This window comes from Chelonia mydas, chromosome 5 (genome assembly GCF_015237465.2).
Source record: "Chelonia mydas isolate rCheMyd1 chromosome 5, rCheMyd1.pri.v2, whole genome shotgun sequence".
Taxonomy (NCBI): Eukaryota; Metazoa; Chordata; order Testudines; family Cheloniidae; genus Chelonia; species Chelonia mydas.
The window spans coordinates 23,627,963-23,654,399 of NC_051245.2; the positions used below are offsets into that span (position 1 = coordinate 23,627,963).

A 26,437-nucleotide genomic window follows, 5' to 3' on the forward strand; every position below is an offset into this window, starting at 1 on the left:
GGATTGACCAGACACCTAGAGGCAGGCAGGAGTGTCCATGTCCAGAGGCTGAAATCTAGTCTGACTGAAAGAACCTCTCCATGCAAATAGGCAAAGGGTTCACTATTCTGTAACAGCAACTCCTACCAGGCCTGACACACTCACTATACTCAACACATTGCTTTCATAGTATTTACCCAAAAAGGGTCATGTGAGATGTCTAATGGAAGCTTACCTCATACTGATCCTCCTAAAAGTTGTGGGATGTATGTAGGGGTGATATTTAAGAAGTTGTATGGATGTACTGAAATGTGTTTAGAATCTGTGTGCCAGGCAGGGTTGACAAGTAGGTTTTACCAGACAAAGGGCAATCCACTTTGTCTCTGATGTGTGTGAAGCAAACACAAAACATGTAATGTCTAAAGGAGAAACAGGTTGACATGGGGGCATGATCTCAACATTGCAGCAGGGCACCAGGAAGGCATTTTAAAGGACTATTGAACTATAACAGGGGGGTGGAACAACACTCCATTATCCATTTCACTGAGGAACACCCTTGGCAGAGGGGGGCGATTTGTGAAAGAATGAATCCTGGATTGACTGAAAACCAGCAAGCTCTGCCAAAAAGCTTTGAGGGTAAGAAACTGCTTTAGACAAGGGTTGTACCCTAGCAAGTGTTAGTCTCTAGAAAGCTTGTTATATTTTTGTTTTATTTGTAATCACTTCTGTTTTCATTAGTCTGACTCAAAACTCACTTGAATCTGGGGATCTCTGTTTTTTTGTTCATAAACTGATATTTGTTTTCACTATAAATAGATATGTGTTGATATAAAGGTCCTGAAATCTCAGCGGTAACTGTCCACCTGTGCGTATATGTCTCTTTGGGGGTGGGGGGCGCTCCATAGTGGAGCTCCATTCTGAAAGTGTCCAGCGCGAGGAGCTGAATGCTACCAGGGAACACTCTTCACGTGGGTTTCAGGGGTTGGGGTACGTCTGATGTTAACCTGCAAAGCAAGATAGCAAAATAGGACTGGTAGAGTCCTGAAGTGAGTGCTTGAAAAGCTGGTGGTATACAAGAGCTGACACCCAGCTACCACAGGATAAACTCCCTCATGTTGAAGGCAAGGGGATAACAAGATGACTCACAACCCTGGGCACCCCAAAAAAGCATCACACCTAGGCACCTAGGGAACTTTTATCCAGGAATTTTAGGCACTGACTGAGTTTAAGCACCTACATGGTTAGGCAGTGGCAAGAGGGGGTTACAGTGGTGGCTAAAATTGGCTAAAAAGTCTGGGGTTTAGGTGCCTACATAGGTTTGTGGATCTGGGCCTAAGTAGCTTAGAAGCCTAGGACCATTGGCTTTCAATAAAACTTAGACTCCTAAATCACATAGACACTTTGGAAAATTTCACTAGAGACTTACAAACCAGGACCTTGTCTGCTCTGCATGGACATTAAATATCCTGGTTGCAGCCCTGGAACATTGTGGGGTCAACCTCATCATGGAGTAAATCAGAGCACCTCCCAGGGCCAGTTCCAGCAGCAGGGAATTGCTGTAACATAGGTGTATCCTAAGCTTGCCCTCTTTTCCCCAGACACAACCCTGGCACTCATGCTCAGAAGAAACAATAAACATCAGAGCCCAAGCAAGGATATTCGTCCACTGACCTGCTAGGCAAGTTTAGGGAAGCTCTGCATTATCAAAATCATAAGCATTGCCAGACTAGAGCAGACTCAATATCCACATAGACCAGTATCCAGTCTCTGACGATGGCCAGCATCAGATGCTTCACAAGAAGGCGTAAAAAATCTGCAATAGGGAGACTTGGGAGAATCTGCTCCTCACATTAGGTCTTATCCTGATTCCTAATAGTTAGAGGTTTGTTTAAGCCCCAATGCATGAGTTTCAATATCCCTTCCGAAATGTACTATAATTAGGACAACTCCCATGTAGTCTTGGATGGTGACCCAGCACATGTTGTTCATTTTAAGAACACTTTCACTGTAGATTTGAAAAAGACGCAAAGAAGGTACCAAGGTGAGATTTCTACAGATAGCTACAGCACTCAACCTGGGGTTTAAGAATGTGAAGTGCCTTCTAAAATCTGAGAGGGACGAGGTGTGGTGCATGCTTTCAGAAGTCTTAAAAGAGCAATGTAGTGGGGCAGTTATCCCGCTCTGGGGGAGGAAGGCTGGGCTGACTGGGGAGGCAGCTACAGCTGGGGCCATGCCCCAATCAGGCCACACCTGGCCCTGTTATAAGGGCTCAGGGAGGAGCTGGGTCATAGTCTCTCTCTAGCTGTGGAGAGAGAAGGATCTGGCGGCCTGGGAGCAGGGTACCAGGTGCAGAGCAGTGCTAGGGAAAGGCAATAGAAGCTGAGGAGCTCCAGCCTGGAAACTCCCCAGGCTGAGGCCTTGGGTAAGGCCAAAGCAGGTATTGGCATTGCAGAAGTGCAGCCTGGGGCTAGGCAGAGGCAGCTGGTCCTACCCCCTTGCCGATGATGAGTGGCCATTACGGACTGCAGTCTGCCCCAGTGAGAGGGGGCTAGATGACTGGCAGTAGTCACTGAGGCAAGATGGGGTTAGAGGGATGGGGGTTCCCCAGGGAGGGGAGACCCAGAGTGTGGGGATGCTGTTGGGCAGAACCCTGAGGTAAAGGTCACTGGAGTCCTGAGAGGGACATGGGGCCTGAGGCAGGTGAGACACTGGCCAGCAGAGGGTGCTCTGGAGCTGGACATGAACTAATTCCCAGGACGACCAGCAGGAGGCGCTGAGCCAGTAAGTTGTCGCCTCGCTACAAGCAAAACTCTGATGCAGAAACTACAGAACCTGAAGCACCAAAAAAGAAAATCAACCTTCTGCTGGTGGCATTTGACTCAGATGATGAAAATGAACATGCATCAGCCCACGCTGCTTTGGATTGTTATTGAACAGAAACCCGTCATCAGCATAGACGCATGTCCTCTGGAATGGTGGTTGAAGCATGAAGGGACATATGAATCTTTAGCGCATGTGGCATATAAATATCTTGCAACACCAGCTACAACAGTGTCATGAGAACACCTGTTCTCACTTTCAGATGAATTGTAAACAAGAATCAGGCAGCATTATCTTCTGCAAATTGTAACCAAACTTGTTTCTCTGAGTGATTGGCTGAACAAGAAGTAGAACGGAGTGGACTTGTAGACTCTAGAGTTTTACATTGTTTTATTTTTGAATGCAGTTTTTTTTGTACATAATTCTACATTTGTAAGTTCAACTTTCATGATAAAGAGCTTGCACTACAGTACTTGTATTAGGTGAATTGAAAAATACTATTTCTTTTGTACAGTGCAAATATTTGTAATAAAAATAAATATAAGGTGTGCATTGTACACTTTATATTCTTTGTTATAACTGAATATATTTGAAAATGTAGAAAACATACAAAAATATTTAAATAAATGGTATTATATTATTGTTTAACAGAACAATTAATCGCAATTCATTTTTTTTAATCATGCGATTAATTGCGATTAATTTTTTTAATTGCTCGACAGCCCTAATAGTCATATAAATTTCCAATCCTTTTTAAAATTTTGCTAAATTCTTGGCTGCAATGAGTTCCACTGTCTAATTATGTGTTGTATGGAAAAGTATTTGTAACTAACTATCAGTTTTGAATTTGCCACCTTTTAATTTCACTGACTGTCCCCTTGTTCTTTCCATTTTATAACACAAAGCTCCCAACCTACTTTCTGTGTATCATTCATTTATTTGATACACTTGTATCATATTACCTCTTATTTGTCTTCTAAGGTAAACAATCTATCAATCTCTGTTCATATGAGAGGTTTTTCCATGACTCAAATCATTCTTACCACCCTTCTCTGAACTCCCGCTAATTCTACAATTCAAACGTGTCAGCTTGGTAATGTGTACAATGTGGTGCTAAGCAACCCTGTAATTTATAAATGTTATCTAAACTCAGCCCAGTATAATACAGGTTCGTGACTAATTCAGTAAGCAAAACAATACAAAAAAACAAAAATCCCACATCGCACAATGTATTCCCCAAACAGGAGGCTTCATAACAAATATATTCAATCAAAAATTTAGAAACCATGACAACAAACTCTGATGAACCTTAAAGTTCCAAAACCTAAAACTTGTTCATGCTGCTTTAGTTCTCAAAACTAAAGACTTCACGCTGTCAACCTTACCTCAATTGCTCAGTGGGACTATTGGTGCAGGTTACTATTCAGTGTAAGAATGGAAGAATCAGACACAGAGTTCATGGACAAAAGTCTATGTTTCCGACATGGCATTAACTTGAGAATCTTACTCATACCCCAGTATGCAAGAGAACAATGCATTAGAATACCATTTTTCAAAAGCACCTAAATCCCATTGAGTTTCAATGAGACTTGGGCTCATACGTGACTTAGAACCTTTTGAAAATTTACCGTACATTTATATACTGAATCTTTTTAAAATGCACACCAAAGGACATCTTAGCATGTTGTTGGAGACAGCATATTTGGAAGGAAATCAGTATTCAAGCCATAAAGAATTAGCATTTCACTCAAGTTGTACATCTCATGGATATTAATATAAAATTGCTGTGGAGGCAAAAGACCATTCATCAAAAGAACCTAATTGCTTTTGACTACCTTTTCCTATCAGACACTCTTCTCTATAGCCTAATTGTCGCTTCATATTTCTAAAATGCTCCAAAAAGACTTTGACAATCCGACAGACAACAATCTCTGCCTTTTCACTGAGTAATATTCCATATCTTATTTAAACATATAGCATTGGAAAACGTATCTTTAAGAAGAGTGCAGCTGTTGTTTTTCGGTACTCTGTCATGTGCTACTCCAAGAACCCCAATTTTATCTGTAGGAGACCAATTTTCATGTGTGTCTAGGCTATGTTAGAAGCCCACAGGGGTTTCTAAAGCTTTGGAATAGCAAGGAATTTCTTTACATATCGATAGACTGGGGAAGGGGGAGGAAATTCTTCACAGATGTTTATCTTGGCACAATGCATTTTGCAGAAACGAAAGAATTCAGGCTTGAGAGTGAACTCTGGTCTCTTGTTCTGCAGGCCATTGCAGACTGAGACATGTTGCACAAAGTTTTGGCTACCATTGTTGTCTTTCAGTAAACCAAACAGTCCTGAGGAATCTTACTCTGCTGCCTGTTTGATTTCCCAGTCTCAAATAAGTTAAACCCTTGCAGATTAAATTCTGCACTTGGATGCAGACACCCAGCTGCCGCCGAAGTGAATGGGAAAAATATAACAATTTATTTGTCCATTTTCCAAAGCTTTCATGTGTTACCCAGAAAGATCAAGAAGCTCATGGGTACCAGAGGGCTGCACACTGTTGCTTCTGTAGACCAAGCTCATTGCAAAGACCAGGGACTCTTTGCATCCCTCCATTCCCCCCACAAGCGCACAGTATGCCAGCCTCCCATTCCCCTTTATTTCAGGGACTCCCAACAACCCACGCCCCTTCCTTCATGACAGGGGCTCTCTGTGGCCCCCGATTTCCCTCTCCCGTCATACCAGAAACTCTGAGTATCCCCCTTTCTCCCATTCTCCTCGCATGTCAGCAGCTCTCTGTGCATCCTGCCCCATTTCCTTTCTCCTCTACCATGCTAGGGGCTCTATGTGTCCCCTCATTCCTCTCTTTCCCTGCACCATTCTCATTTTCTGACTTGGGGGGAGAAGCCTCCCAAGGTGTTCACTCTATTGAAACAATGGGCAGAGTAGAGATGGGAGTCAGCCAGTTCTTTGACCTATAGACAAGTCCAGAGATGGTGGAAGCTGCTGGCTCCGCTAACCAGATCCAAGGAGCTCCACGTGCCCCCCACGTCCCACTTGTGGTTTTCCATTTTTCACCAAAATGAACAGGGTTCTTCCCACTGATGCCTAGAACACTCCCTGAAATTTTGGAATTGGTAGGATGTGGCATTGAGAAGTTATTGCATTACAGGCAGACAGAGAAATGCCTTCCAATTGAACACAGGCCCTTGCTTTGTTTATCTAATAAGCAGCCAAAAACTGAACTAAAGTTCAGCTGAACCTTTGCAGCATGGACATTGAATTAGAAACCCCATTATACGCTCTCATGAAGTTTCTGGTGCATCTGAGCTTCAGCAGTGCTAAAAATATTGTCCAACAAGAACAAACACTTCACCTCTCAGACCTAATCTAAACTAGAGTGTGTAGAGAAATGGGAGATTTTAAAAAGTTGCAAACTTTTGTACCTTTCCCACCCCACAAAAAAAAAAAAGCTTTAGATTTGGTTTAAAGTTTGTGTGAAAATTCAGGCTGGTTCTTATTCAAGTGATACATAAATGCAAGTTATTTTATTCAGACTAGTTCATCTAGTGTTTTAACCAAACACATGCACACCTCTGGCTCACTTCCAAAGAGATCAAAATCAGCATGGAACGACGATGCAAGACCACATCACTTACCAGCCCATTGCAAGTGCTGATCACTGCTGGTCCATTCCCAGAATTTGGCTGCAAGACTGTACCAATGAGGTGACATGAGGTTCCTGAGTAAGGTACAATCTTTGCACCAGTGTGGTTCCCGTATCTCCTTTCCAGTACATAGTTAGCAGAAAGGAATCCTCGATGGACAGTCAAGTTAAAAAACAGATCCTTCTCCTTGTGGTTAATTTTATAATACACAAGGTTTTCCTTTCTACTGAAGTCTCTTTTCCTCCTGGCATCTGAGGTGTGATGGTGTAAACTGTAAGAGAGAAAATGGCCACTTGCATCTACTTTTGCAGGACCAACAATGTGGTATTCTTGCAGTGTCCGGATAAAGTGCTCTGGGAAAAAAAACAAAGGGAACATTTTAGCTTTTCATAGAATCAAAGGACGGGGAGGGACCTCAAGAGGTCATCTAGTCCAGTCCCCTGCACTCATGGCAGGACTAAGTATTATCTAGACCATTCCTGACAGGTGTTTGTCAAATCTTCTCTTAAAAATCTCCAATGATGGAGATTCCACAACCTCCCTAGACAATTTATTCCAGTGCTTAACCACCCTGACAGTTAGGAAGTTTTTCCTAATGTCCAACCTAAACCTCCTCTGCTGCATTGCTTCTTGTCCTATCCTCAGAGGTTAAGAAGAACAATTCTTCTCCCTCCTTGTTTTATGTACTTGAAAACTGTTATCATGTCCCCTCTGTCTTCTCTTTTCCAGACTAAACAAACCCAATTTTTTCAATCTTCCCTCATAAGTCATGTTTTCTAGACTTTTAATCATCTTTTGTTGCTCTTCTCTGGACTTTCTCCAATTTGTCCACATCTTTCCTGAAATGTGGCACCGAAAACTGCATACAGTACTCCAGCTGAGACCTAATCAGCACAGAGTAGAGCAGAAGAATTTCTTCTCGTGTCTTGCTTACAACACTCCTGCTAATACATCCCAGAATGATGACTGCTTTTTTTGCAAGTGTTACACTGTTGACTCATATTTAGCTTGTGGTCCACTATGACCCCCAGATCCCTTTCCACAGTACTCCTTCCTAGGTGATCATTTCCATTTTGTATGTGTGCAACTGATTGTTCCTTCCTCTTAAATGGAGTACTTCACATTTGTCCTTATTGAATTTCATCCTATTTACTTCAGACTGTTAGGCTATAGATATTCAGGCCTGTCTGTAAAGGCCTATACTCTTAAGAATTTAGGTGTATTCTTATCACTTGGCTAGTTATAGAGGTATAAAAGAAAGAATCAAAATCAGTCTGCCGGTGTAAGTTCATTCTCTTACTGTGACAGTCTGGGGCCCTGTTCTTAGGCTAAGGCCTTTGGCTAAGCAACAGAGGCAGCCGTAAGTTGGGAAGCGACCGGTCACATCCTCACATTCCAAACTAGTCACATTGAAAGAACGTGCTATTGGGCTGTTAGGAATACAATCCTGTCCTGATAGTGCCTATCACCTCCAGAGAAAGGGAAGTGCCTCGAAAATGTAAAAGGAAACTTAGTTTGATAGCATCCTGTCTGGCAAGAACTCACTTATCAATAGCTGGGATGTGAAATCCTCACTTCTGTATCGTTTTGTCATTATAGTTCCCACTTTGCTATTTTTTTCAGAGTAACAGCCGTGTTAGTCTGTATTCGCAAAAAGAAAAGGAGTACTTGTGGCACCTTAGAGACTAACCAATTTATTTGAGCATAAGCTTTTGTGAGCTACAGCTCACATCATCGGATGCATACTGTGGAAAGTGTAGAAGATCTTATTATATACACACAAAGCATGAAAAAATACCTCCTCCCACCCCACTCTCCTGCTGGTAATAGCTTATCTAAAGTGATCACTCTCCTTACAATGTGTATCATAATCAAGTTGGGCCATTTCCAGCACAAATCCAGGTTTTCTCACCCTCCCACCCCCACACACAAACTCACTCTCCTGCTGGTAATAGCTTATCTAAAGGACCACTCTCCTTACAATGTGTATGATAATCAAGGTGGGCCATTTCCAACACAAATCCAGGTTTTCTCACCCCCCCCACCACACAAACTCACTCTCCTGCTGGTAATAGCTTATCCAAAGTGACCACTCTCCTTACATTGTGTATGATAATCAAGGTGGGCCATTTCCAGCACAAATCCAGGGTTTAACAAGAACGTCTGGGGGGAGGGTAGGAAAAAACAAGGGGAAATAGGCTACCTTGCATAATGACTAAGCCACTCCCAGTCTCTATTCAAGCCTAAGTTAATTGTATCCAATTTGCAAATGAATTCCAATTCAGCAGTTTCTCGCTGGAGTCTGGATTTGAAGTTTTTTTGTTGTAAAATAGCAACTTTCATGTCTGTAATCGCGTGACCAGAGAGATTTAAGTGTTCTCCGACTGGTTTGCTATTGTTTGTCTGTATAATCTTTGTCTGGTTCTGTGATTGTTTCTGTCTGCTGTATAATTAATTTTGCTGGGTGTAAACTAATTAAGGTGGTGGGATATAATTGGTTACATAATCATGTTACAATATGTTAGGATTGGTTAGTTAAATTTCAGGAAAATGATTGGTTAAGGTATAGCTAAGCAGAACTCAAGTTTTACTATATAGCCTGCAGTCAATCAGGAAGTGAGTGGGTGGCTGCGTGGGTGGGGGAGATGGGAACAGGGAATGGCGATAAGGAAATTGGAATCATGTTTTGCTAAAGGGGGAAATGGGAACAGGGAATGGGGGTGGGGAAATTGGAATCATGTTTGGCTAAGGATAGGAATGGGAACAAGGACACAGGTGTAAGGCTCTGTGCTGTCAGAGCTGGGAAGGGGGACACTAAGGAAGGAAACTGGAATCACGCTTGCTTGAAGTTCACCCCAATAAACATCGAATTGTTTGCACCTTTGGACTTCGGGTATTTTTGCTCTCTGTTCATGCGAGAAGGACCAGGGAAGTAAGTGGGTGAAGGAATAAGCCCCCTAACACAGACCATTACTCCAGTTTGTCCAGACCATTTTCAATTTTATTCCTATCCTCCAAAGCACTTGCAACTCCTCCCAGCTTGGTATCATCTCCAAACTTTATAAGTGTACTCTCTATGCCATTATCTAAATCATTGATGAAGATATTGAACAGAACCAGACCCAGAACTGATTCCTGAGGGACCCCACTCATTATGCCCTTTCAGTATGACTGTGAACCACTCAAAGCTACTCTCTGGGAACAGTTTTCCACCCACCTTATAGTAGCTCCATCTAGGTTGCATTTCCCTAGTTTGCTTATGAGAAGGTCAAGCAAGACAGTATCAAAAGCTTTACTTTTATACTCCAAAGCTTTTAGCATTTCAGAACTCACATACATGAAAGGGAAACTCGTGGGGGAGGGGCTGATTCTCCACACCATTCCACAGGCATAAGGGGGTGCTGTGCAGTGCAAAATCAGGCCTGACTACTTCAACAGCTTCTCATTTGGGCTTTTTACACTCTCCCTCCTTAACACCAACCTTAAAAGCTTTAAAACATTTCTCCCATTCACATCCTTTCACATTTCAAACTCAACATCAATTCTCTACCCTACACACACACACACACAGAAGGGGGGAGGGGGGAGACAGAGAGAACCAAGTGCTCTCTCCTGAAGTTTAATAAGTTTTCATATTTGTACTGGTGGATTTAATTTAAGCAAACAGAGATTTAGAATTCACAGAACACCCACCGTTAGCTTGAGCTGTTAAAAATATGGCCTAAATTACTCTGAGGTGAGCCCAGTCTTGCTCCCACTGACCTCAGGAGCACAACTTCCACATACACCAGTGGGAACAAGAATGAGCGTACTGTCACTATTATCAGACTCCAGAAGGGGGAAGAAATTCACAGCATTCTTGCCTCTCACTAATATCCAATACTAAGCAACAGCTACTACCTATTTACTACTCAAATTGAGGTAACAGCCAGAGGCACCAATCAAATGATATTCAAACATATAAGACACAGTCCCCACGCTTCAGTGCTTACACATTAAAGGCGAACTCCACCAGTGGTATACATTGCCTTTGAGGACATTAAGCCAATTTACATCAGCTGTTGCCCTAAGACTCTTCAGTCTAAAAGGTATGAAATCCAAAGGACATTGTCAGAATGAATGTTCTTCTGATACCCCTCAGCTACTATTTCCTATTCTAGAAACACCTATTCTTACCCATGAAGCAATTAGACCCCACTCTGCCACACTTTGGTGTGTTTCTATTCTCTTTATTATAAGAAAATATTGTCTTTGATAATCCCATGGCCCTATGAATTCTGTTTTACCTTTACCATCTTATTGTCATGATTTTGTCCTGTTCATTAGCGTTGCCCACTTTTGTCATTTGGCCTGGCCTATCCTGTTTTTTCTCCTTTGTCATCATCATATACTAACACAACTGACTGGACTCAACCCATCCTGGAAGGTGCAGCATTCCCTCAGCTCCTACTGATTCCAGCAGGGGCGGAAGGGGCTCAAAATTTCTAAGGAGCTGCGAGGCACCTTGCAGGATTGAACATCTGTGTTCGTACCTTTCAAATGATACAATGAAGTCTTCACTCAATAATGACTCTTACTTGACTGCGTAGGGGATGAAAACAAGGTGAATATTTGGACTATCTTCTTCAGGAAGGAAGGAAAATAGCTCTAAAATCTCAGCTGTCAGTCGTGCCATAAAATTGAGAAGTTTACACCACCCCCAGGTGCTATTTAAGGACTCATTTGTGAGTGCCGCCAGCCAAATTAAAGAAGCAATATGCAACAACAGAAAATACTGGAATAGACCTGCAGATATTAATGCTGAAAAATTAGGTAATGGACCAAAGAGAGTGAGTTAATAACACACCAAAGCGTAACTAGAGGGGGGTTAAACGTATTTCTCAACAGTAATCAGTACAACTAAAATACTGATCTCTTGGTTGCTAGAAAGGGATTACCACAGGCATTATCAATACTGGAACACTTTCTTCAGCTCTATGTTAAGCCTCATTTTATTATTAAATCTAAAACAAAGACAAGAGGCACAATATCACAGTATCTTGTTGTTGTTCTGCAGTACAGTACTCCTAATGAATTCTCTAACAATGTCAGGCTGGGGAACAAACAGCCAGGGATATATACTACTTCTAAAAACTATATACAGGCAAGAATGCCTTCAAGCTATTATCTTTCTATATCACCCCCTCCAACTTTCCTAAGGTAATATTTAATGGGTCCACACACAGATGTTAAAGGTTCTCATACAAATGTAATACTCTGCCCCCACCCTTGTTAATCCTTTTCTTTTAGCAAATTGTGTGAGCTTAGAGACCACGATGTTCACAGCGGCGTGGCATACTTCATTAGTACAGAATGAGATGTAACGTCAGGGCCGGCTCCAGGCACCAGCTCATAGAATCATAGAATAGCAGGGTTGGAAGGGACCTCAGGAGGTCATCTAGTCCAACTCCCTGCTCAAAGCAGGACCAATCCCCAACTAAATCATCCCAGACAGGGCTTTGTCAAGCCTGACCTTAAAAACCTCTAAGGAAGGATATTCCACCACCTCCCTAGGTAACGCATTCCAGTGTTTCACCACCCTCCTAGTGAAAAAGTTTTTCCTAATATCCAACCTAAACCTCCCCCACTGCAACTTGAGACCATTACTCCTTGTTCTGTCATCTGCTACCACTGAGAACAGTCTAGATCCATCCTCTTTGGAACCCCCTTTCAGGTAGTTGAAAGCAACTATCAAATCTCCCCTCATTCTTCTCTTCCGCAGATTAAACAATCCCAGTTCCCTCAGCCTCTTCTCATAAGTCATGTGTTCCAGTCCCCTAATCATTTTTGTTGCCCTCCGCTGGATGTTTTCCAATTTTTCCACATCCTTCTAGTAGTGTGGGTCCCAAAACTGGACTCAGTACTCCAGATGAGGCCTCACCAATGTCGAATAGAGGGGAACGATCACGTCCCTTAATCTGCTGGCAATGCCCCTATGTATACATCCCAAAATGCCATTGGCCTTCTTGGCAATAAAGGCACACTGTTGACTCATATCCAGCTTCTCGTCCACTGTAACCCCTAGGTCCTTTTCTGCAGAACCGCTGCTGAGCCATTCGGTCCCTAGTCTGTAGCGGTGCATGGGATTCTTCCATCCTAAGTGCAGGACTCTGCACTTGTCCTTGTTGAACCTCATCAGATTTCTTTTGGCCCAATCCTCTAATTTGTCTAGGGCCCTCTGTATCCTATCCCTACCCTCCAGTGTATCTACCTCTCCTCCCAGTTTAGTGTCATCGGCAAACTTGCTGAGGTTGCAATCCACACCATCCTCCAGATCATTAATGAAGATATTGAACAAAACCGGTGTGATTTGGCCTTCCTGATTTCACTCCTGCATGTCCGAGCAATATTTTTATACTCTTCCCTGGTCATTTGTCCAATCTTCCACTTCTTGTAAGCTTCTTTTTTGTGTTTAAGATCAGCAAGGATTTCACTGTTAAGCCAAGCTGGTCACCTGCCATATTTACTATTCTTTCTACACATCGGGATGGTTTGTCCCTGTAACCTCAATAAGGATTCTTTAAAATACAGCCAGCTCTCCTGGACGCCTTTCCCCGCCATGTTATTCTCCCAGGGGATCCTGACCATCAGTTCCCTGAGGGAGTCAAAATCTGCTTTTCTGAAGTCCAGGGTCCGTATTCTGCTGCTCTCCTTTCTTCCTTGTGTCAGGATCCTGAACTCGACCATCTCATGGTCACTGCCTCCCAGATTCCCATCCACTTTTGCTTCCCCTACTAATTCTTCCCTGTTTGTGAGCAGCAGGTCAAGAAGAGCTCTGTCCCTAGTTGGTTCCTCCAGCACTTGCACCAGGAAATTGTCCCCTACACTTTCCAAAAACTTCCTGGATTGTCTGTGCACCGCTGTATTGCTCTCCCAGCAGATATCAGGATGATTGAAGTCTCCCATGAGAGCCAGGGCCTGCGATCTAGTAACTTCCGTGAGTTGCCAGAAGAAAGCCTCGTCTACCTCATCCCCCTGGTCCAGTGGTCTATAGCAGACTCCCACCACAACATCACCCTTGTTGCTCACACTTCTAAACTTAATCCAGAGACTCTCCGGTTTTTCTGCAGTTTCATACTTGAGCTCTGAGCAGTCATACTGCTCCCTTACATACAATGCAACTCCCCTACCTTTTCTGCCCTGCCTGTCCTTCCTGAACAGTTTATATCCATCCATGACAGTACTCCAGTCCTGTGAGTTATCCCACCAAGTCTCTGTTATTCCAATCACATCATAATTCCTTGACTGGGCCAGGCTTCCAGTTCTCCCTGCTTGTTTCCCAGCTCTTCCCACCGCAGCGGCTTTTGGGCAGCAGCTCCACCGGTCTTGCGGCAACGGCAGCAATTCGGCGGCGACTGCTTGGGGCGACAAAATTGGTAGAGCCGCCCCTCATGTGCTACCATGATATATGTTCCATGGCCTTATATCCCTTACAGCCTAAGTCATCAGTGTAAGTGGCCACTGACGCAGAATAGCTGGGCAGTTCTAGCTTGAATGGCTTTATATTAATTAACAGAGGTGGGAAACTGAAAATAGAAAACTATTTAAAAAGAAAGGTGGATACACTCTATTGCAAAACCCCGCAATCCAACTTTCCCTTTCAACACCCCTACTGAACGAACTTCAGTTATGGGAAGGCTAAGGCCCAACATAATTTCTGTGTTTGTTTGCTACGAGTCCTGAGCACCCGCTGCTGACTGCTGCTGACTATGAGGCCGAATGCTGTGAGTAAAGGACTCCAGTGATGGAGTCAAATGACTGAATCTCTGTGGAAGGCGGGAGAATGTGACACCTCCTCTAAACCATGACAGGAGTTTATCCAGCTCACCTCACAGTTTCTTTCCTCCTAGATGAGGTCAGGGACCAAGGTGCTACTGAGGAGGGCTGGATACGCCACTCCCTCTGTCTTGGTGAGGGGCTCTTCTTTTGAGCTCTGGCTTGGCATTTTCCGGCCAAGTCCTCACCAAGAGCATTCAGGATCTTAAGTGCCTCGTGTCCGCAGCAGCAGAGTCTGGACTGGGAAAGCTACGGTGGAGCCGCTCCATCTGACTCTCAAACTTTTCCTCAGCCTTCCTCTCCACCCTCCCTTCAGAGAGAAGTTCCTGGCTCTGATTCTAAGCTGGCCCTATCAAAAGTCACAGCTCAGGACATGTAGGCCACGAGAGGAAGAACAGAGGTAGCTTTATGGGATTCTGAGGGTGCTTGGAGCCCTTTTTAACCACTTCCTGAACAGACGGGCTCATGTTGCTGTGGTAACTAGAGCCAAAACTAGAAGTCCAGTCAGCAGGCACTGTGGTCAATGTATGTCCTGGGGGTACTGCATCTAAATGAACCCTTTTGGCTTTGAAAAATTGGCAGGGGTGATCAGCAAAATGGTAAATCCCATGGGGGTTACATAAACAATTAAAAAAAAAAAGCAATTTAAAGTCACTTGAGCTGCAGCATCTGCAGATAAGCCTCCCTGCCAACTTGTGGTTTTACAATCACATTGCCTTGTGTTTAAAAATGTTTTTGTCTCTTCCATTCTTGGGGGGATTCAAAGCCACCTACACAAAAGAGAATACTTCTTATAGAGAAATTGAGGGCATATAAAGGGCTACCCACCGCACACAACAAACAAACTAAAATAAAGAGAGAAATATATGTTTTCTCTAATAGTCTCTGTCATCTCTTAGTGGTGGCACTTACAACAAGAGATGGTTAAAGACTTTCAGACAGAAATATAAATACTTTTCTAAATAGACTGTGTCCCTTTAAAATAAGAGACAGTGTCACCTGCCATTGTTGCATCCTGGCTTCAAGTTCTCTAAATCTGCCTCCCAGACCATTTGGCCTGCTTTCAAATGACCCCTCTGGATAGCATATGGATTGCAGTTCTCAGCCTCTGTAAGGCACCTCTTCTGGGCCAAAGAAAGACCCTGGTTCTGGCTGTATTTGGTGGAATCCCCAGGATCAGACGATTCCCCCAAAGGGAATATTAATTTAAATACACTTTCAGAATTTAACATTGGCTCTTCTTAAGCATAAGTTTCCCCAATAAGCCACTTTCCTATCGGACACTCACTGAATAGACCATTTAAAGACATTTCAGCTTGATGAGAAACCAGGATTGGTTTGTTTCTAAAGCCCACCTTTTTTCCGACAGCAGCAACATTTCATATTAACATTGCATCAATACACTCAATAAATAAAATTCCCTTGCCTTTGCTAGGACAAGGAACCTGCCCGGCAACTAACCACAGAAAGCAGGTTGAGGTGCTAATTTATTCAAATCTCTATTTTTAGGCTCCTGATGAGCCCTGGAGCCTGCAGTGTATAGAAAGAGAAATTAATTCTACATCCATTTCCAGGCAAATCTACAGCAACCACTTGCTGCTCCACTTCCTTTTATTATATTGTCACAAAGACCAAAATAGTTTCTGCTGATTTTGTTTAAAGGGAATGAGAAGAGAAACTCCAAGGTAGTTTTTGTTCACCGCTTCGCCATCTTATTTAATCAGTTTTCCTTGTCTTGAGCATGGGGTGACCAGATAGCCAGGGTGAAAAAAATGAGACACTTTTTTTTCTGGGGAAGGGGAGGTAATATAGTTGTGTATATAAGACAAAGCCCCTAATATCAGGATGGTCCCAATAATATCAGGACATTTGGTTACTCTACTTGAGCCCCCAGACTAGGTGATTTTCTCCCTCTTGCCCAAACTCCTCCTCTGTCAGGATGAAGGCTCCAGATTAGACCAAAAGGGTTTTTGTCAAATTTTCTTCTGCACTTTTCAGGTCTCTCACACCACAGCTATGCAGAGGCTTTTGCAAAGCATGGATTATTCCAACCATGTCCTGAGTCTCTTTCAGTGAACAGAGGGATTTTTCTAGGATTTCTCCAAAACTTGAAAAAATATTAAATCAATCAGTTACACAAAGGAGGCCAGATCCTCAGCTGGTGTAAATCAGGGTAATAGAACTATATCAGTTTAATCCAGCTGATGATACAGCCCAGTTTGGGGGATGGAGACAAACAGACAGAAATATAATCCAGTGGCTTAATTCCCTCCCTCCACGAGAATGAATAACTCCAATTCATTTTGTATCCAAGGGGAGGAGAACTGAGCTCCAGATGGCAATGGCCTTTAAGCCAATTTTGTGTTGCTGTATCACAACATAACATTAAAGAGTTGCTACTAAGAAGAAATAGTCTATTTCCAAGACTCTGAACTGCCTACATTTTGTAATGAGAAATGAGGTGGGTATTTACAGGCCCGTTAAGAGTAAATTTATAATGAATATAGAGTTCAACAATGAAATTTTGAACTGAAATCTAGCCTAATTGCTTCTGGAAGGCAACAACATGACAGTCTGAGTTGTCTACATTGTGCTTCATTGACATCAACATTAAAATCAAGTTGTCTGCCACAGAAGCATAGTAAGTACAGAGCTGCAAGTTCAGACTCCAAAAGATATGAGCTATTGTAGCCAGGGAGACATTTCTGCCCTGGGTGGGGGTGGGGAGGGGCGGGGAAGTAACTAGCACAACACTGTAAGGTTTGCACTCTCTAGTGTGAGAAGCAGCAATGCTGATCTGGGGAAAGTAAATCAGTCACAAAGCTGCATGGAAGTTAGATTCTGTAAGTGAAACTTTGTGTAAATACAGACGTGGCGACTACTCCATACAAAAGAATAAACTGAATATATTTACTTAGATCTTGGTGACCCTGGTTTATTTAGATCAGAGGTGGTGGGAGAAAGGACACAGAGTTTGCATCTATTAAGCATAACTTTAATTAAAATGAGAGAAGCCACTGACCTTGCCTCTTGTCTGGAAAGAAAAATCTGCCCGGTGGAGGATTTCTGCCATAGCAGAGCGCTTGCATGAGAAGGAACTGGACCCAAAAGGAAAAGTTGGCAATCCAGTTTCTCTGCACACATGGCATGTTTTAGCTGGGGGAAATCAACTGAATGTATTCAGCAAAGTCCTAGCTGGAAAGAAAACTGTAAAGATGCATGGCCAAGGGAAACTAATGCAGAGAGAGAGAGAGAGAGAGAGAGGAGCTTCCTCACAGAAAGAGCAGAGAAGCTTTTCCTGAAAAGGGGAGTGATTAGGAGTTCTGGTGTCTGATTTCTGCAAGGGGAGGAAGGAGGGTTCAGCAAGCAAGTTGCTTCCACGGAATCCCTCATTCACACAAACAGCAATGTTAGTGTCAGTTCCCATGCACCCCAGCTCGACCTTCAAACCCTCCAGCAGTTGAACTTTCCCTTGATAGAGATAATCTGGGACAAGGGCTGCCCAAGCCGCCCCCTGCCACAGCCTCTCTGTCTGAGATTCACTCAGTGCTGCCCCACTCCCACGCACCTATTCTGCCAGTTCCCATCCTGTTGTTGCAAGGGGAGGATGTCCCAATTGAATTCTAATGCCGGTGATTGCACCCTGACTCCTTACGTTCCAAGAACACAGCAAGCATTCCGGACTAGAACTGTAACACATTGTGAGAAATAAATCAAATCAAGGTGTTTGCAGAAAGCAATTTCATTCTCTTGTAGATGTGGCCCACATCCTCCCCACCTCCTTCCCTGCACGGCCTCCCCTCTATTTTTGTACTTCCTCCGGTGCGTATGTCCGAGTCAGATTATAAACTCCACAGGGCAGGGCCCATGTCTGTAAAGCACATAGCACCCATTAGGGTGCTATGTCAATACCCACCTGAACAGGGTAGTCTTCCCTTCCCCTATGGAAGCTTTTGGGCAGTGTTGTGTGAAATAGCTGCTCATTTCACCCCAGAGGTGGCAGCATTTCATTGCTAGGCGAAATGATCCCATTATTGCTTGCCCATCAGTGTGGCCGGCTGACAAACAGAAATACCTCCACATCCCTCAAGTTCTCTTTACACCATCAATCTTCCATTTCCAGGGCTCTGCCTTTTCCTGGTCCTTTGGAAGTGTAGGGTGGGGGTGGGCAGGGAAGGCCCAAGTCCCTTTTAATAAACAAAACTTTCCCTCCCAGAGGTTACTTTCCCCCTTTCCTGCCTTGCAACAAGATTCAAAGAAAAATAAGGTGCTCCTCCCATGGGTTCTTTTCCACATCAAAACCACAGGACTCAGACATATTGTACTTCCCTGTCTACAGATCTCTCCACAGTCTGGCCTCTTCTACAGGGAAGGGAGCTGCTTATATAATCTTCCCAGCATGTCTTGCTGCAGTGGCCTATAACTCTCCGATGCCCTCGAAAACCATAATTCCTAGCAGCCCTTGTGGGGTTCCCTGCACTCTGCCCTCTAGTGATGTCATGCAATAACCATACACTCTTATTAAGACATTTTGTGTTTATGAACCCAGATTACATTAAACTGATTTTTTAGATGTTTTTTTCCTCCTAGTGTTTTTTCTCCACGTTTTATCCTCCTAGTGTCACTGGAGGGCAAAGCTAAGGTTGTCTGGGTGCCTTAGCATCTTTGGATTTCTTTTTGGTTTAACCTTCATTGTGAATTCCTTAAGTTTATAATGCTTGTTTTAGGGAGAATTGTAACATTCTTGTCATTTGTTTTACCCTTCACTGATATCTACTCTCAAACTTCACTCCAATTTCATATAATTTTTATCTGATTATAGTTTCACCACGTTGCCCCCTGTCTACTTATACACACACTTCCCCAAGGCACAGCTTTATACTGTGCCATTCATTTCCAGGCAGAGCGCCTCGTTAATTTTAATGAACACTTCTGTTGAACACTGATGGTGCAATATGGTGCTTAATGATTTTCTGGCAATTTATGCTTATTATTGCTTATTAGGGAGACAAGGTGGGTGAGGGAACATCTTTCATTGGAGCTGTTTCTGTTGGTGAGAGAGACGCTCTGGAACTGACACAGAGCTCTGCTTCCAGTCTCATTACCACTTATTTAATTCGGTGTGAAACAGGCAAAGCCAACTGAGAGGAAAATAGTCACCTCAGTTTAGCTGTCTAATGAAGCTCCAGAGAATCAGGCCTTAGGAATGTGTTAAAATACAAGCTTTCAAGCCAGTAATAAATGCAGCTCCTTGCAGTCATGAGACCGGCAGAAACAAGACATGTTTACAAAGGAAAACCGATACTTGATTAATGTGTATTTTGCTAGTTAATGGAAATGCACAATGAGGCTACATAGAAGAACTGCAATATTATATAGTATCTGATCATCATCAGCATTCTTGAGAAGGTTTGTTCACTATAATGTCATTTCTTTATTTTGATACATAGCTCCTGACAGGTTGCTGGAACAATTTATAGGGGGTTGGGGGGTGCTGGGAGCCATTGAATCAATCTGTAAACCCTGTATGTGATGGGAACCACTTCAAGCCAGGGTGTGCGGTAGCTCCCCCAGCACCCTTAGTTTCAGCACCTATGGCTCCTGATCTGTTATATATAAATAATGTATTTAGACTGCAAGCTCCTTGAGGGCAGAGACCATCTACTGCTCTGTATTTGGTTGGCCCTTAGGCATTAATGTAATAAATGTGATTAATAAAATAAAATAGTAATAATGAAATATCGTGTGGTATAATGATGACTACTGGGGCCTAGGAGTCAGAAATCATGGAAGATTCTCTCTTGCAGCTCTGCCACTAATCTGCTTTGCAACACTGAAAATTTCATTTACACAGCCTATCCCATTGGTTACTCGTCTCCAAAATGAATGTAGTAATACCTACCTGCTTCACGGGGGCCAGATGCAGTTTGCAGTGCTCAGCGTTCTGATAGCACATACAGACTGTTGGAGGAAACACACCAAACACGTCCCCATTATTATTCTAGAATTATTTGGTTGGAGAAAAGAGAAGACTGCATTGAAGTGTAACCCTTCTGCCCATCAGAGCTGGCAGCAACAAGGGCCGGGTTCAGTATCTAGGGGTTCCATTCCAATAATACAATGCAAAACTGGCTCGAGCCCCCACCCAGTGACCTGGGACAATTACATACCACTCCCCGCGTGCCTCTAAGAGGCAATACTTCCCCTCTCTCAAGCACAGAGTCTGAGTGTAGCAAAAGCCTTTTAATAAAGGAGGGAAACAATGCGGCATAATGTTGGGGAAACACCACAAACAGGATTCATAACACAAACCACAAACAAAAGACCCACCCCAAGTAAGTTTGGCAGTGTCCTTTTCCCCTCAGGGTCTTAAGTCCAGCAATCCAACAGTCAACCATTCCGCAGTTTTCTGTCCTTGGTCAGTGCAGCCCCCAGAGTTCGGAAGTTCATCTACAGAGTTTACCTCCAAGCCTGGATGGAAGTGGGGGAGGTATAGGGGCATCTTACGTGCTCTGCTGCTCGTGTCAACAGCCGAGTGCCCACGCCTCTCCATGGGGTTCTGCTACAGTCTTCATCACCAGCTGCACCTCTCCATCAGCCATCCTTCTGGCTGCTCCTCTCTGCTATCCACTCACCAATATGTCTTCAGCCCCCTCCTGCAGTGATTTCAGCTCTTAGTAACATCAGCTCTTTAGTGATTTCAGCTGTTAAGAGGAAGGCCCCACTGATAGCACACTCAAAACCACTAGCCCAAAGTAGATCTAATGCTTAGACCTAAGTATCAGTGATTTCAGCTCTACAGCATGTAACAAGACTCCTAATGGAGTCAAAATTAGATCTGTTATTACATAGTGGAGAGACACAGCATCAAAGTAGTGCTTGGGGCCCTCAAAAGAGGACCCACACTACCACATATACATACCCAACCTCTCCCAGTTCACTGGGCTTTGGAACCCAAGTCCCTTGCCTAGCCAGTGCTATTTAGTTGAGGGCAAGTCCCTCCATCATAAAATGCCAAGTACAGTTCTACTGTCCTTGATTCACATAATCAGGATAACAACACTTTATTACTCCTGCCCCAATAACAAAGAGACTGGGGATCCCACAGCAGCCAAAGTGACCATTTGGGCAAGCAGTCCCATCATGCTAGGCAGGGTGGGTGTGCCCATGCAAACGAGATCAGCTCCTGAAGTCCTTTTCCACAACTCACCACCAGATGTCAGGGTAGAGCTCATTCTGACTCTGCTTATAGAAGTAAATGATCTAAAGTGCAAGAGGACAGCAAGATGAGCAGAAGCAAGGACTAGAAGAGGAAGCATGGCCCAGTAGTTAGCATGCTAGTGCTAATGTTGAAATTGGAAGATAGAGGATAAAACTCCCTGCTCCACCACACATTTCCTGTGTGACTTAGGCATAGGGCTGTCCCTAGGGTGGTGTGGGGCCCGGGGTGGAAGTGATGACTGTGCTGGCCAATCACACTGGCCCATGGGGCCCCCCAAAGCACGGGACCTGGAGCGGTCGCCCTGATTCGTCGTACCCAAGGGACAGCTCCGCTTGGGCAAGTCTCTCAGTTCCTCACACTGTCACATGGGAAAAACAGCACTTCCCTACCTCACTGGGTATTGTGAGCATAAATATGTTAGAGACTGTGAGGTGCCCCAGCACCTTCGAAATGGGGATCATATAAGTACCTCCAACAGACTAGCTCCTTAGTAAGGGATGGGAGAGGTGCTGAAAATTAGCTAGTTAATATTGTCCGAATTGTGCACTTCTCACACTGTATTTGTAGACGTGTTAAGTATAATAGACACATATACATCCCCACTTAAGCACTGAAACTGCAAACCAGCCTTTTTCAGGGCTCTCTAATTCTAATCAAAAAGCTATGACTAGGAAGAGAAAGGAGGGGAAGTCATGAATCGTTGAAGGAAGCAGCAGGGAAAGGCATGGATCTTTGAAGACGGGAGTTGGGGGAGACTAAAAAGCATGTTTTGTTTGAGAATCAGCCGGCAATGAGGCAGTGAAAAGTGAGTCATTAGCTTGAAAACAAGGATGAGTAAGAAGCAACAGGAGCTTGCCTGAGAGTGCTAGCCTCGAAGGAGAAAATTCTTCAGTTGCCAGAAGAATAAAAAAGGAAAAGCATATCTAAATTCATGAGCTAGTCCTGTAGGCAAGAAAGACTTGCTCACATGCTGAGGGATGAAACACGACAGAGGCTAACATTCAACAAATATCACTCACCTGAGATCACAAGGAGCATCCACCAAAGAAAGGATATGGCTGAAGTTGGAAGCAAATCATGAAATGCCCCATTGCTGAAAGAAGGCTTTTGATGGCCTGCAAGAAATTTGGCTCCTTGTCCCAGAGAAAATAAAGGACTGGTGCCTCCATGGGCAATATGAGCATTTCTAAAACTTCAGTCCCTTTCTCCATGTGAAGTCATATGTATCTCTTGGTCTTGCCCTTGGTGGGGTAGTTTCATTATTCTCCATGTATTATTACCCTGTGTTGATTTTTGACTGATTGTGGTCTTTTATTGTATTTCTGTTGTATTACTTGTGATTAATTATATACCTCTGTATAATGTTGTACCTCTCTGTAGATGAATGGAGTATCTGTGTGGCTTCTTTTGGTTTGGCATTATGTTTAAATACTTTGCTTTACTGTTTTTGACAAACAGCATTCAGACCGTGATGATCTGTGAAAGTTGTGGAATTTTGATTGCAAGCAATAGTTGCAGAGATAGACAAAACCTGCACGAGCTATATATCAGTACAGGAAGAGAGAAGACGATGGTAACCTAAACAGAGATGTTGCCATTAGAGAAGAGCAGTCATTTATAGTTAAGACAGTACTGTAGATACTGGGTGGATATGATGAAAGTTAATCAAAGACTTGGGAAGAAGTACAAGGTAAGAATTTTGAATCTGAGGGTAGCATGTGGACAAACATGTGCCTCAAGCAAAGATCACATTCCAGTTCATGCAGCCTGTAACCCTTCTGCCAATGGCAGCAACAAGGGCCAGGTCCTTCTTTCTAGGGGATTCTCTACAATTGCTTAACTCTAGCTTGAGCCCCCACCCAGTAATCAGGGAAGCTATATCCACTCTGGGTGCCTTTGATGGCTCATCTGTCCCCACCTGCAACCACATTCAATAGAGGTCTCAAAAAAGAACTTTATCTGGGAAAGGAAAGATACAGGACAGGGTAAACTTGGACAAACTTTGCAATGTAACACTTTCTGCCATCTGCTACCTCAGGGTGCATGGGTTATTTTCCTGAACAATTGGACCCTGAGTGGCTAAAGCAAATTTTCTGCCTCCAAGACTCCCACTCACAGTTTGTGGCTCCAGGAGTCTCAAAAAAATCAGGGTCTCTGCTTCTTGGGGGTTGGACTAGATGACTTCCTGAGGTCCCTTCCAACCCTGATATTCTATGATTCTAAGGCAACTCTGCAGCTCTACCACTTGTCCTAATAGAATGATTTAAGCAGCTAGGACAGAGAGACCTCACCAGAGTCTTTAAACCAATGTACGCTGATGTTCAAACTCCTCTGCTGAGCACAGTCCACACAACTGCTCTCAGTCTGCTGCTATCCAGCTGAAGCCTTTAAGCTACTCTGCTGGCCAGGTGACTGGAACTGCTACTAGGCTCTTTTGTCTACTTTCCACTACCAGATGACTGGAATCACTACTGATCTCTGTTTAAATAAGGTAACTAGTTCTCAGCTCAGCTGTTTTTAGGTGTAAGGAGACTAGTGGCACAAGGAACCCACCAGTCTTCTATCAACCAGAAAGGTGTTCTAAGCAAGAAACCGGGAACATTCAATCTCTCTTTTTTTTGAAGCCTTTATTCTGTCCAGGGCCTCTTACCCAATCTCAGCAAACATGATCAGGGTGACCCCCGAAACCAGTCATTGTCCAGGCTTTGCCCAGCTGATTTCTAACACAGTTATCTCTAAAATATCAGCCCCAAGTACAAAAATTAGCTGAATTCCACCCCAATGTCTGCAACCTATCCACAGCTAATATGTAAATGAGATATTGCCTCGCTGATTTGACTCCCCTTGCTCTCCACCAGCTGACAGTACAGGACGCATTTGATATGTAAATGAGGTACCATTGAGAGCACAGCAGGCATTTAAATGAGGTACTGCCTCACTCAGGCAATTCCCCTTGCTCTCCAGTAGATGCCAGCAGAGAGCTCACTCAGCTATCTCCCTTCTCTCCTAGGCTTCAGGCCACAAGGCTTACAAGCCTATACCGTGTATCATCCCGGATGATGATCAAGGGGCAGTGAACCTGAATCAAGAGTAAGGACCTTCAGGGAGACAAGAAGGAAGAGCAATCGGGAGTCAAGAAGGAGCATCAGGTGCTGAGACTAGATATAGAAGAAACTGGCAGGTGGAAGTTATAGGAGATTCAGTGGTGGGGGGAAATGGACTGAGAAATACAACCCAAACAAAGAGAAGAGGACAATGTGGTGCTTTCTGAGCCAAGACAAGAGCTATCGTTGTGAATCTGGAAAGTGCAGTGATTTGAGACACCAAAGAAACACTTTCGAAGAGGTCATTTGTAAGGCTGTAAAAAAAAAAAGTCTAATTTGTACAATGTCAGGTCACACATAACAAAATTTGCAAATTCCAGTGATTAGGAGTTAATGCCTGATCCCTTGTTCTGGAAGAGCCAAACCTAAGAGCCTGGGGTCTTTGTTAATGCAGGAAAACCCTTTCATACTAGAAAAAAAGTCCTTCAAATTTTATAATCCAACAGAAATTGTAAGGTAGAGAAAATGTAGAGGGATCCATAAGATACATTGTATGGTTACTACAAAGTTACTGCAGTTCTGGTAAACTCAGAATTAAACAAACAGAGATATATGGAAGGGAGGTCAGAAAAGAGCAATGAAAGTGATCCAGGGAGTGAGTGGACTGGACTGTTTATGAGAAAAGATTAAAACAGCTTGTCAGGGCTGATTCCCCACTCTGGCACTTTGAGTGCAGAAGGTGGGGGCCCGCAAGGATTCTAAAAATTAATCTGGCCACTCCAGGCTGGTATTAAACTCCCAAGGTTAAGCTTTTCTCTGACCTTAGATGGGTAGATGCTGCCATCACCCAAATGCAAAAACCCCTTTTTACCCAGGAAGGCGCACTTGGGAATTCCTCCCTGTGGGGTACCCTCAAGCCCTTTCATCACACAACCCCCAGAAGAAAACAAAGGAAATTAGCTGTTGCCACCAGCTAATTAAACAACATATGCACAAACCTCTTTGGACACAAAAAACCCAATCCTGTTCTTTAAAAAGGTAAATTTTATTAAAAACAAACAAAAAAAGAAAATACATCTGGAACTTAGGCTATTGCTAGATTTAAAAAGAGCAAATATAATAATTAAGCGTCAAGAATGGTTTCTTGAGGTCCAGCTTAAAGGTTACAAGCAAAACAAAAGCACCTGGGGTTCGCACAGAGGCATTCACAAGCCAATAAGAAATAAAAGAAATAACCCTAATTGCGTCTTCCTAGACATTTCCTGATCTACTTACATGTCTGCGGTTTAAATGAGTAGTTGTAGGTATGATCTGGTGGTTTTCCATACCTGGCTCAAAGCTCTTACAGCATAGCCCTAGCCCTGTCTCTGCTCTGTCCCCTCTCTCTGGAGAACAACAGACAGACAGACAAAGGAAACGTTTTTTCCCAATTTTAAAAAGTTCTAGTCCTCCGATTGGCTCTTTTGGTCAGGTGCCCACTTCCTTTCTTTTACCTATGGGCTTTTTTTTTTAACCCTTTACAGGTAAACCAAGTAGAGAACAGCTACTAACAGGGATTTTATAGCTACTGGCTGGCTGGGTGTCCATAAAAGGGAACTACCTCCCCCTCCCCTTCATTTATCACACAGCTAAATATGGATAGCATGGCGAGGTGATAATTAAAGGTGTGGGAGGGTTGAATCTGGTAACCATCTACAGATTTGGAAGGTGTAAAACTGAAGGGAGAAGAATTGTTCTCAGAAGAAACAGGGTGAAAGCAAGCAAGGGAAATGTAGGTTGAATGTCAGTTCAAACTTCTTGGTAGTAAAATCTATAGGGCTGGGATAGTCAGCAAAGGGAAGTGGTTGAAGCTTCATCCTTGGAGACTATGACTGGGGTCCTAGTGGGGCATCAGCTGT

At 43.5% G+C, this 26,437-nt stretch overlaps 1 protein-coding gene across 3 annotated transcripts in view; it reads right to left on the reverse strand.

Moving 5' to 3' along the window:
- Positions 1-21,273, reverse strand: part of ADAMTS12 (ADAM metallopeptidase with thrombospondin type 1 motif 12) — a 313,276-nt gene extending 292,003 nt beyond the window's left edge. For 2 of the 3 annotated variants that reach the window (XM_027831000.3, XM_007068846.4), the window contains exons 1-2: positions 17,296-17,500; positions 6,450-6,811 (exon numbers count right to left, since the gene is read on the reverse strand). In XM_027831000.3, coding sequence (XP_027686801.2) covers positions 6,450-6,811; positions 17,296-17,422 — 489 coding nt within the window. In that variant the 5' untranslated portion in view covers positions 17,423-17,500. Of the gene's footprint in view, positions 1-6,449; positions 6,812-17,295; positions 17,501-20,780 lie in introns of those variants that run through there. The other variant, XM_043547279.1, reaches the window with a different exon arrangement.
- Positions 21,274-26,437: the final 5,164 nt, after the last annotated feature.